Here is a 17,889-nt window from a genome sequence, read left to right on the forward strand (position 1 = left end):
TGAAATCTTTTAGGAATAGTGTGAACAGTCATTTCAGTTCAATGTTAATCATAAATATTGAGGTTGAATTATAATATATAATATGTACATATAAATTCACATTAATTATGTATTAAAATTAAAATTTTTTGTTTTATGTAGATCAGAATAATATTGCATTTGTTTATTATCTAGGAATGTTTAAACTTAAATAATTCAGGAAATTTTTAAATTAACAATGCAACAGTATTTTAAGGATTGTTTATTTTACTTATAAAAATGGTAGCATAGTGTATAATATCATGGTATACTGCCATGACATTATATTTCATTACAAATATAAATTTTATAAATATATGCAAATCAATAAAAAACAAAAGCATTATGAATACAGTACAGCATTGATTATCTGAATACTGATCAACCAAAATATTGATTAACCAAAAGCATTCCAGTCAGCAAATTCAAATTTCCACTAGTGCTGTGGTGCTGCAGCACTTTTCCCCTCCTTGCTGATCTAAACTGTAGGCCTACTTTAATGTATTACTTTATGTAAGGTATGTATTTATAAGACGTATGATATAAAATATATACACTACAGTTTTGTGTTTAATATATTTTTTTTGTAAGTGATCAGTTATCTGAACAACCTCAGTCCCGAATTGTTTCAGATAATTGATGCTCTACTGTAAATAGTTATAATAATAAACTTTATCTTATACTTTTAGGAAAATTTATAAGCTAGTACAATTTTTGTAATGATGTGAAAAATTCACACAAAATCACTAGACACTTAATATTATTGGTGATATAAATTCATTAAGATAGTCATTTTTCAGATATGCTAAAGTATTATTTTAAAATTAGCTATTTAGCATGAGATTAGTATTCCCCAACAATGTGTGACATAAAAAACAGAAACTACATGTAACATACATAAATAAACACAACATGACATATAAATGTATACTTACAATAAATCCATGTTTTTGATCTTCAACAGTTTTTTTTATTTCTTCTCTATCCACTGATTCATCTTTATTTTTATTTTCAAATTCAATAGTATCTTCAAAATATTCTTCAATTGTATCAAAATCTCCAGAACGTATTACTAAATTAATATATTAATTGAAAAGTAATAATTTTAGCAAATATATATTAATCCAACTTTAAAAAAAATTAACATCTAAAACAATAACATGTCTTAATCAGGTATTTTAATATTTATTAAATGTTATTTCATTTCATTAAACATTAATGAAATGAAATAATCAGAAACTGTCCACTGATCAGAAAGTGGACAATTTTTGATTGTTTTGTAGTTTTGTATAAATTTTTCTTCTAGAATACTTTATAAAATTTTCAATGTATTATTTCTGACTAACAAAAAACAGTTTATGAAAAATTTATATAAAACATTAACTATACATAAGAATTATTTGCTGTTAATAATATATTAAACAAACGTTGTTGTTATTATTATTATACTAAAATACTGTAATTTATAATGAAACATAACAGGCATGCAATACAAAAGATGAGAGAATAAATGTAAGATATTTACATTCTTTGAAGCTTTGAAAAGATTAAATATAAATAAGGTATCAATATAAATTTTATATAAATAAATTCATTCATTTAATTAATTTGAAAGTTTATTTATCTAGTAAATAATAATTCTGAAATTTCTGTTAGTCTTATCTTTTATTGATTTTTGTTTTGATAATGTAAGTAACTAGTTTAATCAAGTAAACGTAAAAGAGTCTTAGATTAATGTAAGAATACTAATAAATTCTAAAAATACCCCTTTTTTTACCTCTATAGTGAGTCTCTGAAACTTTGTTATATTTTCTTTTTTTCTGATGAGTTCGAATCCGATCCAATTTAAGTTTTATTTTCTTCATTGTTTCTTTTTCAGCTCTCTTTTGTTCCTGAACTTCTTTCATATGAATTTCATATAAAAGTTCAGCACCTCTAAAGTTATAAATTTTCAGCATTTTAATAAAGTATTGGTAAGTATTTATACATAATTTAAATTTTTAATTTTAATTCTTAAAATTACAATTACTTATTATATATATATATATATATGTTGGGCTCAAAGAACAAAAACACTCATTGAGCAAAAAAACGTCCACATGTTCTGGTTTCTTATGTGGCCGTCAGCCGTATTGTTTTTTTTTGTTGTTTTTTTAGTTTGTAAGTTATAAACACATATACATATATATATTCTTTCTTTCTTCTTCCTTCATTTCTACTTTAATTCTGTTCCTTTGTCTCAACAAATTGCATATCAACCGTTATTGCTGGAGGGGGAGGATTACCTCCTTCTAAGAACCGAGAGTATTAGGACTTCCTCGAATTTGGAGAGTGAGAACAAAAGAAAAGAAGAAGCCCTAAAGGCTAAGCTGTACAACAACAGACACTTTTTGGGTTGGACCTCGAGGAAGACAGACGTCGGACGCAGTGCCCCAGACTCGAAAGAGGGTGAAAGAGGAGACTGCAGTCAACGAGACAGAGCACCTGAGAAGACCAGGGAGAGAAAGAGATACGAGGATCCATAGGACACTAAGAGAGAGAGAGAGAGAGAATCCAGACATAGAACCGCTCGTTTATTAGAGAAAGAAAAAGAATCACGATTGTGAGGACAAGAATCATTAAGGACATTGATCAGACAACTTGGACCCGGGTACTTACTACTTTCTTTTCTATCGTTCCCTTGCTTTCCTAAGTCTATCCTTTTCTTTTCCTTATTATTTTAAGTTAGATGTAAGTTTAGTTTTAAATTAGTCATTAAGGTTATTTGTTTGTTCTTTGTTACGCATGCATGTGGAATCCACCTGTAAAAATAATAGGAGGCAACTCACTCCCCTGTAAAGATATAGAAGTGAAATTCTGTCGAGTTGAGATCCATGTATTAAAAGAACTGCGTTTGCAGGAAATAAAAAGGAAAATTCATTATGTGAATTTTTATCTCTGCATTGTTATTTGTAACCATTACTCGCGGACCCATAAATATCTCCTTCCGAACAATTAAATCATCTACAACACTTAAATCATCTACATTGTGATATTTGTGTCATGGCACTTGTAAAAACAGCCACAATGCATTGTGACTAACTCAAAAAGACCACAAAGCAAAATTTGTGGCTTTCATGATATTTGACCACTGTGTTGCAATGATTAAGAAATGTCATAAAGCCATTCTGAACATCATGAGTACATAAACACAAAATGTCATGAATATGTTCACATTATCTGCAGAGAAAGCAACGAGAATGAGGGATTTGATGCAAATGTTACTTGCAAGCTCTGTTTAAGAAAGAACAGCATCAATACTGAGAGAAAATGTGGCAAATCTGACCTAGAGAAACAAGCACATAAAATGATTTCACTTGATTTCACTATCCAACTCAAAATTTCCTGCAGTTGAAATTGGTTCAAATGTTTTTGTTAGGGTGCCTGATGTTGATAGAGAACATGTAGCTCCCAGAAATGTTTTAGCTGTTGTTATGAGTATTAATCCATCAGGTCTCTATCAGTTAAAGAACAAAGGTCTTCTTGATCGACTTTATGCTCGTAATGAATTTACAATTTCTGAGAGTAACATTCCATAATTTTGTTACCTATTTATTATACTACTTGCTATATAAGATAATTGAAAATAAATAAATCATAATGAAAAAGAAAGTTTTAATTTCTTATCATCACCTCGTTATTAGTTAACATCCAGAACTTGTGGCTTTTAACCATAATAAATCCGTCACACAGTGGTTTTTAACTTTAGCAGCTGATTTTTATGTCATCGTGTAGAATACATCAAGCATCTACTAGTACATGTAGTTTGACCTTTAGCACTTTTAAGCAAAACAAAAAACCCAAAAGTGTATTTTTCTCAATATATTTTATTTCTTTGAAATATTTTTAAGTATGAAAATTAAATTTCTAGGAAAACTAGTAGAACTAATGTTGTTCAGCAATAAAAATTGTAAATAAAAACGTTTTGAGGCTAGAACTCATATTTTAAAGTTATAAACCACTGTGTCGTATGATCCTCTATTGTGCTTGCATCAGCTAAGGTTCAGAACACGTTATGGCTTTTCTTAATCACTGCAATGTTTAGTGGTCAAATATCAAGAAAACCATGACATGAATTTCACTTTGTGGTCTTTTGAGTTAGTCACAACACATTGTGGCTGTTTTTACAAGTGCCACGACATGAATATTGCATTGTGGATGATTTAAAGAAACCACAACGCGTTGTGGACTTTTTTCCGCTCAAGGAGAGTTTTCGTTCTTTGAACCTAACATACATAATATGTAATTTGAAATTTTAAAACTTTTTGGCTTTTCTTCAGTAATTTTCATCACACAATTATAAAGTCTATATCAATAAGAGTATTTTTTATACATATATTAGCTGATAATTGAATGCTAATATCTGTATAAAAAATAAGGACCGAAGAGGGGTCATTAAGACCGAAATGCATATCCACATCCAATAATAAATTCTATATCAATAAGAGTTTCTTATGTGATGTAAATTAATAAAAAAAAAAAAAAAAACCGAAAAATTTTAGGCTTTAAAAAGTGACTTTTTTACTTGGTGGGAGTCGTTGCTGTCACTCTTAATTTGGTGTAATATATCCCCAATGGATATGGATTGTCCTCTTTTTCGATGACCTGACAACAGTCTCAAAAACAGCCCAATGACCCTTCCAGATAAACCAAACCAATCTCATTACCTCTCCCTGGAAATGCTAAGGCAAACCAAGTAAAGAGCTAGAAAAATAAAGCCTGAAATTTTAGAAGAAAAGGTTTAAGAAGCAACAAAAATAAATAAAAGTTACACCAATGCCATCTTTTAGTGACATTGATCTGAACAGTGGCGTGCCGTCATTGGAAGCGATGGAAGCGCCGATTTTACCTTCCAATGACCTTCCCTTGTATTTTATAAAATATAAATTTTCATATTTTAACGTACTTTGCATTAATTAAAATTAATATTTTATTATAACTGCATTATGTATCTTTTACAAATTTCTATACTACATGTGAAAAAAACAATAAGATTGCTATTGTATATTCGAATAATTCGGTGGCGGAAGGAGTGTCGAAACCGGGTCAGTTTCCAATCAGCCAGATTATATAGGCATTGTCACATGCAGTTTACAGAGCACCAACCGCACCCGGTTTAGCTGGTAGAAGCAACACACGCGTAAAGCTTCTAATTTTATATCCTGGACTGGTTGTGGGCTGTTAGTTGCCTGCCTGCTAGATGTTCGGCCGCTCTCGCCCGATTATGTGAATCATGAGTAGACTAGATCAACGGCGGGCAACCCCCGGCCCGCGGGCCAGCTATGGCTTGCGAAAAGTTTCTATCCGGCCCGCGAGATCTTTAATAGATTATTAAATTGGAAAAATAACTATTAATTAGTTATTTTTCCAATTCTTTGTAATTTTCGAAAACGATAAGAGAAATAAATGTAGTAATTAACTTTTTATTTATTTATTTCATATTTGCAGACTAAAAAAATTACGAGTCACAAGAAGGCGTCAATTAACTACTACGGCCCGCGGAAAAAACGTAAAATTTATTCTGGCCCATGTTATAAAAAAACCTTTTTTATAACATATACAGTGGGCAACCTGCCCACTGTAGACTAGATTTATAACTTAACCCAACTGATAGGAATTTACTGGCATGTTTTTATGATAGTTCTGTATAGTTGACAGGAGTTTAAAAAAAAAATCCATTAAAATATTTGATATATTTATTCTGCGTTTATTCTGCTCTCCCATCTTATATTACTTACGGATTTCAATCTTAAACTGGTGATTCTTAGTATGTCCCATCTGTAAGGGGATGCAGAAAAAAACGTGTGCAATTCTAGTACAGTGTTAAAAAATTAACTGTTACTTTGGCAGCATCATTTACAACCAAATTTAATGAATGAGACGTACAATGGTACAAAAAAAAGCTCTAGAATTTATTTTCCTTAAATTTATGATTTATGTATCCGTTGTCATAAAAATTTCTTTCCACTTCTTTCCCAAGACTACTGATATCCAAGTACAAAGTAACAGGCGGCCGGATGGCCAAGCGGTCAAGGTTAGCAGCCTGCCGCCCTGGGGGACCCGGGATCGAATCCGGACGGGTCGAAAAATCCCCAGGAATTTTTTGAGGGGTGGTGCATCCGGATATGTCGAGCCCCGTCCCTCACCACCCGGCCGCCCCATTGTGGGCCTGGCCGAACCCATAATGGGCATGCTATAAGAGGCCCTCTTAGTGTCCACAGGGCGGAAAGAGTTACAAAAAAAAAAAGTACAAAGTAACTAGTTTCGACTTATTTCTACTTAAGTAGTAGTTAAATAATTAAGCAATTAGGGAATTAGAAACATAAATAAAAAACTCTGATGAAAGAGCCGAAATTTTACTTAAACAAAAGCTTAACCGAACCAATCTCTTGCCGAGTACAGTGGGGTCTGTTCTCTTCATAATATTAGATGTAATAAAGACAGAAATTTTTCCAGTTCAATGAGAATGACCGAAAAGTTGTAAATTTTGGAAATTTCCGTGAACACTTGGTCCTAAAACGAATCAGTTAGAAAATGAACGACGGACAATCTGTTAAGTTTAACATATTTAGATTTTTACAGCTATGGTGAGAAACGTTTAAAATCTACAACAGCCCTGTCGCGTCCTTTGAGATATACTAGTGATGCGACAAAAGAGTCAGTTGACATTGACCGGTATCGGCACCCTCGAGATTTGGCACGCACACGCCTACCTGGACCGTCTCTGATTCCATTCATTAGCCACTCGTAGGGAGCTATTTCACTAAGTGGATTGTTTTAAGATTTAAAAAGTAAACAATATTTTGTTATTTTTATGTACGTTTCTTCACAAAGTTATATTTAATTATAAGTTTCATTAAAAGTATATTCATACAATTGAATAATTTTTTGTACTAGGCATGTATATTCATCACACATTTTGTTTTACCAAGTAAGTTTTTCTGATAATTTTAATTTTAGCCCTTATATCGTGGCTAGTGATTCAAAAATTTATTTTAAAAAAGTTTTGGCTCAAGACCATATAATGAAAAAGAAAACATTATTAAAAGAGAAAGACCAATGCCTAAATTAAATATAAATATGTCGACAAAAAATTTCGACATTTTGATGATAACATTTTTGACGATATGACGATTCTTTCATAAAATTGAAGCAATTTGGAAATCAAAAAGGAATAGAATTTAACATTGGTAGACAATATAAAATAAATATTGAAAATTATAACAAGATAATTATGATTAATGGGTATATCTAAATTAATAGATGTTATATGTTTTTTCTCAAAGCAAGAATTGGCATTTAGAGGGCATAGGAAATTTATTGAATCTAATAACAGAGGTAATTATATTGAACTTTCTTATTTATTAAGTACATCAGATAATCTATTAAAAATACATTTAAAGAAGTATACGGTTTTTACTGGCTTATCGAACAAACGAATACAAACGGGCCCTGACGTGCAATTAATTGATTGCCCCTGAAAGTCGGCTTCTTACAGAAACACAGCTTCCCTATCATCAAATGTCACGGCACGCCACTGGATCTGAACTACTCTATTGACATATGGAAGATAAATTTTGTAAGCTGTCTATCATAATAATAGAATTCCATGAACCTTGTATAGTTAATTGATAAAATATAATAAATAAAAATTATATTCAAAGCAACTTGAATAGTGTTTAATTTCCACTGTGATCCATGCAATGCCAATCATACCATGGCATGTTCCAAATAAAAGATAATGTTCATGTAAGTTGCCATTTGGGCTTAACTATAAAGTATGCAACAACACAAAAAAAACACTGTAATTGCTACATTAAGTAAATAAGATTAAATTTAATTATTAATAAATTTGGATTTCACAATAACCTATATCTATTAAAACAACTTTAATATGAAACTTCAATCTATATAAATTAAATATAATAACCATATTCAAGAAAAACTAGAATGTAATTTAAAAAAATACTTTTTATTCTTTTTTTTGTCTTAAAAAAATTTCTGAATTTTTCTGACATGTTATGATAAAATTTTAGCAAATTGCTTTACTATTCTGGCTTGGTTGAGCCTTGTTTTTCTTTTTGTTTCTTTTTCTTCCACCATTTTTCTTTCAAAAACTTCACTTCCAGCCTTTGTTCTCTTGACCTCACTGTAATTGGTTGACCCAATGGTCTGATGGGTCTCTGGGGAAAAAGGAGTGACACCGGATTAGTCAAAGGGGACTGGCACACAGGGGACTGGCAGAGTAGAAAGACGAAAGTGGGAAAAATTGTAGTGCTCCGCCACTTTTTGGTTGTTCGGTTTTGTATGTGTATATATTATATATATCATTGGACATAACTTCGCGTTACTTTTATTGTATCGGATTATTATTATCGCGTTATTATTGTATTGGATTATTATTATCACGTCATTATTGTATCAGGCTTTCCTTTCTTTGTTCATAGACGACACGTGACCCTTTTTCAAACCACCTTTGAGAGATGCGTGCAAAAGGGACCCTTGGATTGGTTGCCGAAGGATCACATGGGAGACGGCAGCAGAGAACTGTATAAATAGAAGGTCCAGGCGTGGAAAGGCACATTTTTTCCCTGATTTTCGGAGGCCTAACTTCGTCCGGCTCAGCTGGACCGGTGTCATCGAGAGACATAAAGCGAGCACGTGAGTGAGAATCGGAGAGTTCCTGAGAACGAAGGAGAAGAGGATGAGAATTGAACTCCATTGGAGCCGTATGAGAAACTAACGAAGTAAAGTGAATCAATACAGACGTAGGAAGGTCTAGGAATCGTCTCAAACAATTATTTTTTCCTCCACGCGGGATAATTGTCGGTTAGATGTCATTGTAGTTACGGAGTCACCGTGAGTTCAATGTTCTAAGGAACACTTGTTAGTGTAGGGATTGTGTGAAGACCGTTACGTGTTAAATAAGGACAAGGAGAGTGAAGGTGCTGTACGCATGCTAATCATACTCTAGACACGTGAGGTTGCAAGGGAATTCGTGTATGAGTTTTTATGTTTCCATGTTGGTGTTAGATACAAATAAATACGTTTTCTGTAAGCCGACTCCTTTTCCTTTTTTTTTTGTAGACCAGTAGACCTCGGCCTAACCTTAGGGTCTTAACAAAATCATCACTTTTTGGAGAGAAGAGCTGTGAAGGAGAAGACCTAGATGTCAGTGAGTATGGAAAGAAGACCCCTCAGCAATAACGGAATCGAAATTTATTTTTGCCAGTCATCCTTTTGACCCTTCTTTTTTCTATCGAAAATCAAATCTTCTAATTCTTATCAACCTCATCTTGATCTAGGGCCCTTTATTTTGTAAATTTAGTTAAGTTATAGTTAAGCTAGACATAAGTTAGAATAAGTCTTTTGTTTTGTCGGCACATGGGGATCAATTGGCGATATTGTTACGGGTAGTCCCAAGTATCTTTGTATTTTCCTAGTTAATAAGTGTGTACAATTGTTTCTTTGGAAACTATCGGTATTAACTGTAAATAATAAACTTTTAATTTTATCAATGCCGAGCAATTCTTAGGACTCTGTTATTTGCTCTAGCTACACTATATACTAAAAACCTTCCGATATATTTACAAATTAATCTTGCCACAGATTCAGGATTTATAAATTAACAAACAAAAACAAACAATTATTTCTATATAAAAATTTGCAGTTGTGAAAATTTTTATATAGAAATAATTGCACAAATAAGACAACTGCACAAAAAGTTTAATGATATATTAATTAGATATTTTCTATAGTGTAGTTTTTTCATAGTCATCATAGTTTTCACTTTATTTATTTTAATTAAAAGATAATTAAAATAAATGAAGTGAAAAATATGAAACATCTATTTACCTAATTTATTACATTAACACTAAATCTAACAGAGAACAAAGATTTTTACCTTGAAGCAAGGATGTGTTGTGCTCTTATTTCACTTACAACATGCTCAAAGTAGTAACTTTTAAAAAATAATTTTTGAAGCAACAGTGCACCAAAACAAATGCCATCCCATAAAAAGCCAATTTCATTAACAGGTACTTCACATTCAGGATTCCTTGCATCTTTATTGTAATTAAGAGAAAAATATAAAGATTTATATTAAAATTAACAATAGATTGCAATAAAAGCTTTAATTATAAAATCAATAAGAAAATAAATTTAATAGAGACTAAATTATAGATATTGTAAAATCATGTAACTGGTATGTTGTTTTTATTTTTAAAATTTTCATTACATTTGATATCTTGGTATCATAATTCATTGTATAATAGACAAAGCTGTTAGGACTGTATGGGGCCCAAGGGCAAAACAGGCCTGTGTAGCCATTGTTTTTTTTTTTTTTTTTTGAACAAATGAAATATGTAAAATGTTTCTTTATTAATTAATTCTTTATTTTAAACATGAGATAATGAAAAGTTGGTAGTCATTTCATTTCCACTTCTTGTAATGTAAATAAAATAAAATCTTTCTGAATGTATTTTATGGTAATTTACATACAAGAATACTGATAATTATATACAGTAAATACTGAAAATAATAAAATATTAATATAAATATTTATGAGTTTCATGGTTATCCATAGTTAAATGCAACCAATCAGTGTGATGAGCCATTACGTTCTCTAGACACTTGTAAATTATTTCTCTTACATTTAATTAAACATTATATTTACAGTTTTTTTTTGAAATATTTAAATTTAACATTATTAAAATTATTGTAAATGCTATTGTGGTGAGCCCCACAATGTATATATGTATGTTTTATTAAGTAAATAATTGATTTATATGTTTTCCCTTCATCTATTAAACTAACTCTATCATTTTCCCCTGCTCAACCCTTTCTACTGTTAATTGTTTGTTTCTGGCAAGTTTTGGGCAAGAAGGGGCATTTTGGCCGACGTCACAATGTAGGAAGACAATTTTTGGTAATTCTTCTCAAGAGAGTGAGGGGAGAAGCACATGGCAATGAAGGGGAAGGAGCAATGAAAAGAAGATATACACAGTAGAGACATATGAGAGTGGTGCTTGGATTTTGTGATATCAAAAAATAGAGGAAAGGTTGTGAGTGGAATTTTCATCTTGTCAAAGAGTATCCACATGGTGAGATTAAATTTTCCCTATTAACTGTGATAGTCACCTTAAGTGCCCAACTTTCAGAACAAAGCAAAGAGATCCCATAATAACAATTTCTTTCTTTACCTTCTCTAATTTTAGTAGTAATAGTATTAGTCTAATGTAAGTTAGTTTTAATTAATAATTTAAGATAATGGAAACGGATTATACACGTGATGGTTTTGGGATTCATGATTGTCGGGAGATTGGTGAGCATTGTTAAGAAAGGGTGATAGATGGCTCGATATTGTAAATTAAAATAAAAGTGAATAAATAGTTTTTGTGATCATACATCAAAAATGAAAGGTAATTCAATGTATTTTATTTATAACATGTAGTCTTCAATGACTTGCATCACCACACTATACTTATTAATTTAATACAGTTAATTAAAAATATTTTGAGAACTTGAAAAATGAGAATTTCCATATTGCTCATTTGTGTTTGTTTGTGAGACTAAAAGAATACCAATTAAAAGGTTTAAATTTAAAACATTTGAATTTTGTGTACTTATCTGTGATTGGTTGGCAAAGTGATATTTCTCATATGAATTGTGTATGCACAAAATGATTCACTATACACCCAGATTTTTTGAAAAAATTATAGGAATAACCTGTCTGATGAGTTTATAATCAAATTTTAAAATCAGCATATAACACATCATTGTATAACTTACATCTGCTTTCACATTGACTTTTAAAGACAGATAACTCATGGGTTATCAGCATGAAATTATGGCAATTGCTTTATATTCTAAGAAAATTAACTGTTATTTCATTATTAATAATAATAACAAATTATTATTAAAACATTATTAATAATAAATACAAAAATTACAATTTAAAGAATCCTTACCTGAATATTTAATTCTTTTTAAACACCCAATTCCTAATAAACTGATAATCCAACAGTGATTTTCATACAGTTTTAAAAAATAAGTGGAACAACTGATTCCCTGTTATAAAAATTTAGATAAATATTTATATTGAACATTTGGATTGTAAAAGGAAATTAACAGATATTTTATTACAATAGGATTAGTAACGAAAAATTAGTTTTAGTTTATTTTAAAAATAAAAATTTATATATTTTTACTTTCTTGTCTATTGTGCATAATGTAAGAAAAGTATGGTAATTGGTCAAATTTTGACTCCACGGTTATTTTGCATTTTTTTTTTTGGCACTCAAGGAGACCAAAAGAAAATAAACCCTTCCAAATTCTGTGTGTGTCATAGAATTATTTTTATATAGGTGGCATTGATGCTTTAAATTTTGATGGCTAACATCAAGGGGATAAAGAGGTAGAGGGGAATCATGTGTTCCAGATGGGATTGGATTTAATGAAAATTTATTCATTTGTGGCTACACGCCATGCTTCAAATGTATATTTTTATATATAATTATATCGTTTTTATATTTTATATTTTCTATTTCCTTTATTCCTTTCTTTCTAACCTATTTGTCCATTCTTCCTGGAATGTACTTATTGCTCTTACCCTTTCCTTGTTAGTTCGATGACTCACCCCTGAAAACAAAAGAGTGAGTGCAGCCCTGAGGGGAGAAAGAGGAACACGTGGGTCATTCTGGAGCGGGAACTCGAGTTGGAAGGAGTGATAGCGGAGTCTCCCGAGTACACCTAGTACCAAATGATAGAGACAAGAACGATTTGAACTGTATTTTGGAGAGTGAAAAAAAGTGAAAGTGTTCGCCGATCCCTGTTTCACCATGATATCCTGGCCGGTAGGTTTGTCATCTAGTCGTGGGTGCCCTCTTTTCTGTCCATTCTTGATATTCTCTCTTTCTTTTATTTCTTTGTTTTGTATACTAGTTTTAATTTTATAATTTAAGTGATATTGTCGGGAAAATTTCTTGTACAAGATTCGGTATTTGGTCTCGTGTATTGTCGGTGGGAAAGGTGTTTGTTGGTATCCTCTGTATCCTGTTTATTAATGAGCGAAGAAAATAAAAGTCATCGTGTTTTGTTTCTCTTATTTTCGACTCTTTGTCTTCTTACTGCTCGTTAGCATCACACATTATTCACAATATTTTTAAAAACTTGTGTTCCAGATGGGATTGGATTTAATGAAAATTTATTCATTTGTGGCTACACGCCATGCTTCAAATGTATATTTTTATATATAATTATATCGTTTTTATATTTTATATTTTCTATTTCCTTTATTCCTTTCTTTCTAACCTATTTGTCCATCCAGTGATATTGTCGGGAAAATTTCTTGTACAAGATTCGGTATTTGGTCTCGTGTATTGTCGGTGGTCTCGTGTATCGTCGGTGTATTGTTTTGGTCTTGTGTAAATACTCTCAAAATTAAGCCTTTTGCCTTTTTATAGTAATTAATAATATGAAAATAATTTTTTAATAAAACTTGTAATAAATGGCACAACACACAATTTTAACTTTGAGCCAGTGTCATGTTTTTTAAACCAAAATATTTTTTTAAAATAGAGATATCATCATAATTCAACAAAATTACTCCTTTTAAGCTTTTGTTATTATTTTAATTTTATATTGTAGTATCATTGAAAATTATCAAACTTCCTAATGGGCTCCTTAACTTCCTGTTTGAGTGTTGAGAAAGTTGAGCAAGAGCCTTTGCCTGCTTTTTTCAATAATAATAATTTTCTCTTCTAAATATTCTCCAGCTTACATCTTTATTATCATCATATAGATTAATTATGTATTATATAACTTTGAGGAAGTTGGAAAGAAAAAAAATGGTTATAGTATCAAAGATGCAACAGTTATAATAATATATTAGAAATTAAAAATAAATTAAACAATCGTTCTATATTATCTAGATTTAAAAATTTCATGTAATAAATAAAATATTAACATGCATCTAGTATACAAACAGAATAAAATTAAAATTATTGTAAATAATATTAAAAATTGAAAATCTTACTTCAGTATTATTAATTTTATAATTATTTTTATTGTAAGAAAATTATTAACCTGTAGTATTGTCTCGAATAATATCACAAATACATTGTATGATAAAAGATAATTCCACCTAAAAAAATATTTTAAAAATATTTAATATAAAAATAATTTTCAAAAATAAATTATATTAAAATACTTTTGTGATAATTATGTATAATAGAATAATGGACTAATCATATTGCATATTTTGATTTTTTGAAATTCATTTGCATATAATATATATTATATGCAAACCTTAATGAATCCCAAATTTTATTATATATATATATACACGCACACATGGGTTTTATACATTTTCGACTGCCTGAGGATGACCCATTAATGTGTTCTAAAATCCCCCCGGTAAAGGTATAGTAATTAGCCCAGTAAGTTATCTCAGTGGCTAGTGTATCATCTTCACTTTCAATGCTATATTTTTTATAATTAAATTTGGATTGGTAAAGTTTTTAATTCTCATTTTTCTCAACAAAATAACATTAAGTTATTATGCACAAATTGTAACATTACTTACATTTGTAATAACTGCTTCAAAGGCTGCAAATACAATTCCTGTCCATTCCACAAAAAGAAAAAACATCCAAAAACATAACCCATAGCAAATAAATTAATTCTTACAGTACCAGCAAAAAATAAAAGTGCTAATGTTATCCAATATGATGAGAAAATACAGCAATTTTTATCATGTCTAAATAAGACCTAAAATAACAATAAATTAATATAAATAAAACAACGTATAAAGTAATTAAGATATCATCATTATCTGCTAAATGTTATACATATTTGTAACAGAAATATCTATATTAGGAGTGTGGAGAATTTAATCTATTGCATTATATAGAATTTTGGATTACATCTTCCGTAAAGTCAAATCCTGAATCATTCTTCATTTTACATTTTTCTGTTTTTTTATTATTTTGAAAATACATTAACTAATATAAATTGAAGACTGTTCAAATATTGTTGTAAAAATTGAAATTCATTTTTTCCCCCCCTCTCTTCATCTCAGAGATATTTTATGTTAAATACAGAATTACATCTTTAATCTGAGAGTATTTCCATTGTTATCCTGTAAATTATTTACTGATTATTAATATAAATTTGATATTTTCTGGAAATTTAATGAAACTTGATATAATATTTAAATATAAGAAAACACAAACCATTCTTTATTTGATTCATTCCTTATATCTGTATTCTCTTATATTTAACACTGAAATTTCAAGAATGATGCAAAGTAAAGACTAAATGTGTAAATTATACAGTCGAGTCCGCATAAGTCGACACCCGAATAACTCGACACCATTGGTTAAGTAGTCAGCTTTCTGTAGTCCCGGCCGACTTACATAGGCATTAATGTTAAAAAATTCCAGTTTACTCAACACCGTTTAACTCGTCATCACTGGATAAGTCGACATACTTTTGCTGTCCCACACTCCGATAAGTCGTCACCCCCTCCTGAAAAAAATGAATTCACTCCGCATGTGTGGTGTGAACTCATTTTTTTTCAGGAGGGGGAGTCGATTTATTTATTAATATATAATTAATATATTTAATAATATAATAATACATTAATATTATTAATATATATACATATTAATAAAAATGCCTTAACATTTTACGTATTTTTATGTATAAAATAATAACAGATAAACAAAAAGAAAATATACAATCTATATCAACTTCACACCGGAATCCAATTTTGCATTTTCTCATGCCAGAGGCATTAAGAACCCTTAGACGTTACTTGCCAACAATTGACAATTGCAAAGATGATGTTTTAAAGGTGTTCGTGATCATTGAAAAAAAAAGTCAAGACAGTTTAGTGTTGTTTGTTTTGAGCACGTAACGAATTTTTCAGTTTTTCATCTACAGAGTAATTGTAAATGGAGGAAACAATGTATTGTAAGCCTATACTACTGTATTTTATTAATTGTAGTTTTTTGGTTTTTTTTTCAACTTTGCTTTAGTCGTCACGTCGGATTACTCGACACATTTCCACTTCCCCTTGGGGTGTCAACTTATGCAGAGTCGACTGTATTTGTTCTATTTATTTCTTTAACTTCATTCAGTTTTAAGTGGATATTCAGAAGTATTCAATATGACTTTATATGAATGTAATGTTCATTTTTTTAAACATATTAAAAGATAAAATTTGAAAATTTCAGAAACTGAATAACTTACCTATTATTTTCAATGCTTTAAAAATAATTTTTTTATTACATTAATTATCATATATTTAAGTTATAATTTGCAAAACTGGATGATAAAACTGTAGATTCTATCTTATCAATAAAAAAAATCATAAGTGTAAAAAGAAAAAATGAATTTTGATAATGTTATTTAAAAATTTATTAAATTTAATTATAGTTAGAATAACAAACTTCTAGAAAATTTTTAATAAATTTTATAAAGAATAATAGTTAGCTGCAATATTCCAATAGCCACTCTTTGTGCTAATTTCCTTGTAGAACCAGCTTTTGTACTAAGTTCCCTCCTAAGGATGATCCTTTTTCATTTATCACACAGTAACAAAGTTGCCCAAGTGAATGCTTAAAGCCACATTTCTCACAAGCTCAGGAAGTTGTATACAACATTCAAAGGCTATTAAGTTTTTGGCAACTCTTATTACAGACATACTCAAATTCATGTATCTGATAATAATTCTCTTTTCACACTCATTTAATTCTTTTTTGTTTCAACCTGTTTTTTCTAAAATCAATTCTAATTTTTTCTAAGAGTCCAAAAACAAGAAACAACATAATGGACAATTTTTAAAAATTTTCTGTGTTTCTAAAGCAGCCATTTTAGTTGATCATCACCAAGACACAAGATTAAGACCTTGCATTTCTAAATTTCTGACAAAAACTATAATATTCTCAATGTTCATAACTGCATCTTAACCATTGTTTAAATACGAGGATTCAATTGTATAATAAATTGTAAAGTGTAAATTGAATTTCTGTATTTAATTGCAATTTGCATTTCTTTCTGCATATTCATTCTGTGAAACAATGTAATTTTGCATAAAATATATTCATAATACTGCATCCTTTAAAAAGGAATAAATTTAATTATTAACAATTAATTATTATTAATATCTAGTATTATTTTCATTCTTTAATTTAAATACATATAAAAAAAACATTATTTCACTCTATGAAAATTATTTTTCATATGTACTGATAAAATAAAATCGTATTTTCACACACAAGCAATTTCCAAAAAAAGAAATCTTTAAAAAATTTTTAAAATGGAAAATAATATAGCTAACTTAAGATTAAAAAATAAAATTAAAATAACTCAAGTTAATATAAAAAAAATTAACAATAATTACTAACTTTGTAAACGTAACAAAATCTGCTACCAGATTTTCTTGTTTTTCTTCAAATAACAAATTTGAAATTTCTTTATTACTACCGCCTTTGTAACTCTCTGCATTAGGACTCATCTCAATTGAAAATACGTAGAATTGACAACAAGCAAACAAGAGCTGAAAAAATTCCGCTAAAAAATAAAAATAATTTTAGATGAAAATTTATAAATATCTAGTATTAATTAATTATTTTTACCTAGTATTTTAGATACTTCTGGTGGTTCTTTTTTGTCAGGAAGATAAAGCCATTCCCTAGTACCCGAATCTATTAAATCAGTCCACGGATATTCTAGAAGAAATCAAACATAAAAGTAAATTTAGAATAAATAATGCTAGCAATTTAAAAAAATATATTTTTTATATATTTCTAATAATAAATATATGGA

General features: G+C 29.5%; 1 protein-coding gene across 1 annotated transcript in view; it reads right to left on the reverse strand.

Annotated features, from left to right (window-relative positions):
- Positions 1–17,889, reverse strand: part of LOC136982882 (piezo-type mechanosensitive ion channel component 2-like) — a 128,143-nt gene that overhangs the window by 34,827 nt on the left and 75,427 nt on the right. The window contains 9 exon segments of the mRNA XM_067279433.1: positions 954–1,090; positions 1,796–1,953; positions 9,962–10,121; positions 12,027–12,126; positions 14,143–14,200; positions 14,642–14,792; positions 14,795–14,826; positions 17,469–17,634; positions 17,700–17,792. Coding sequence (XP_067135534.1) covers positions 954–1,090; positions 1,796–1,953; positions 9,962–10,121; positions 12,027–12,126; positions 14,143–14,200; positions 14,642–14,792; positions 14,795–14,826; positions 17,469–17,634; positions 17,700–17,792 — 1,055 coding nt within the window.

The sequence above is a fragment of the Centruroides vittatus genome, unplaced genomic scaffold, assembly GCF_030686945.1.
Source record: "Centruroides vittatus isolate TY-2023 unplaced genomic scaffold, ASM3068694v2 contig_874, whole genome shotgun sequence".
Taxonomy (NCBI): Eukaryota; Metazoa; Arthropoda; class Arachnida; order Scorpiones; family Buthidae; genus Centruroides; species Centruroides vittatus.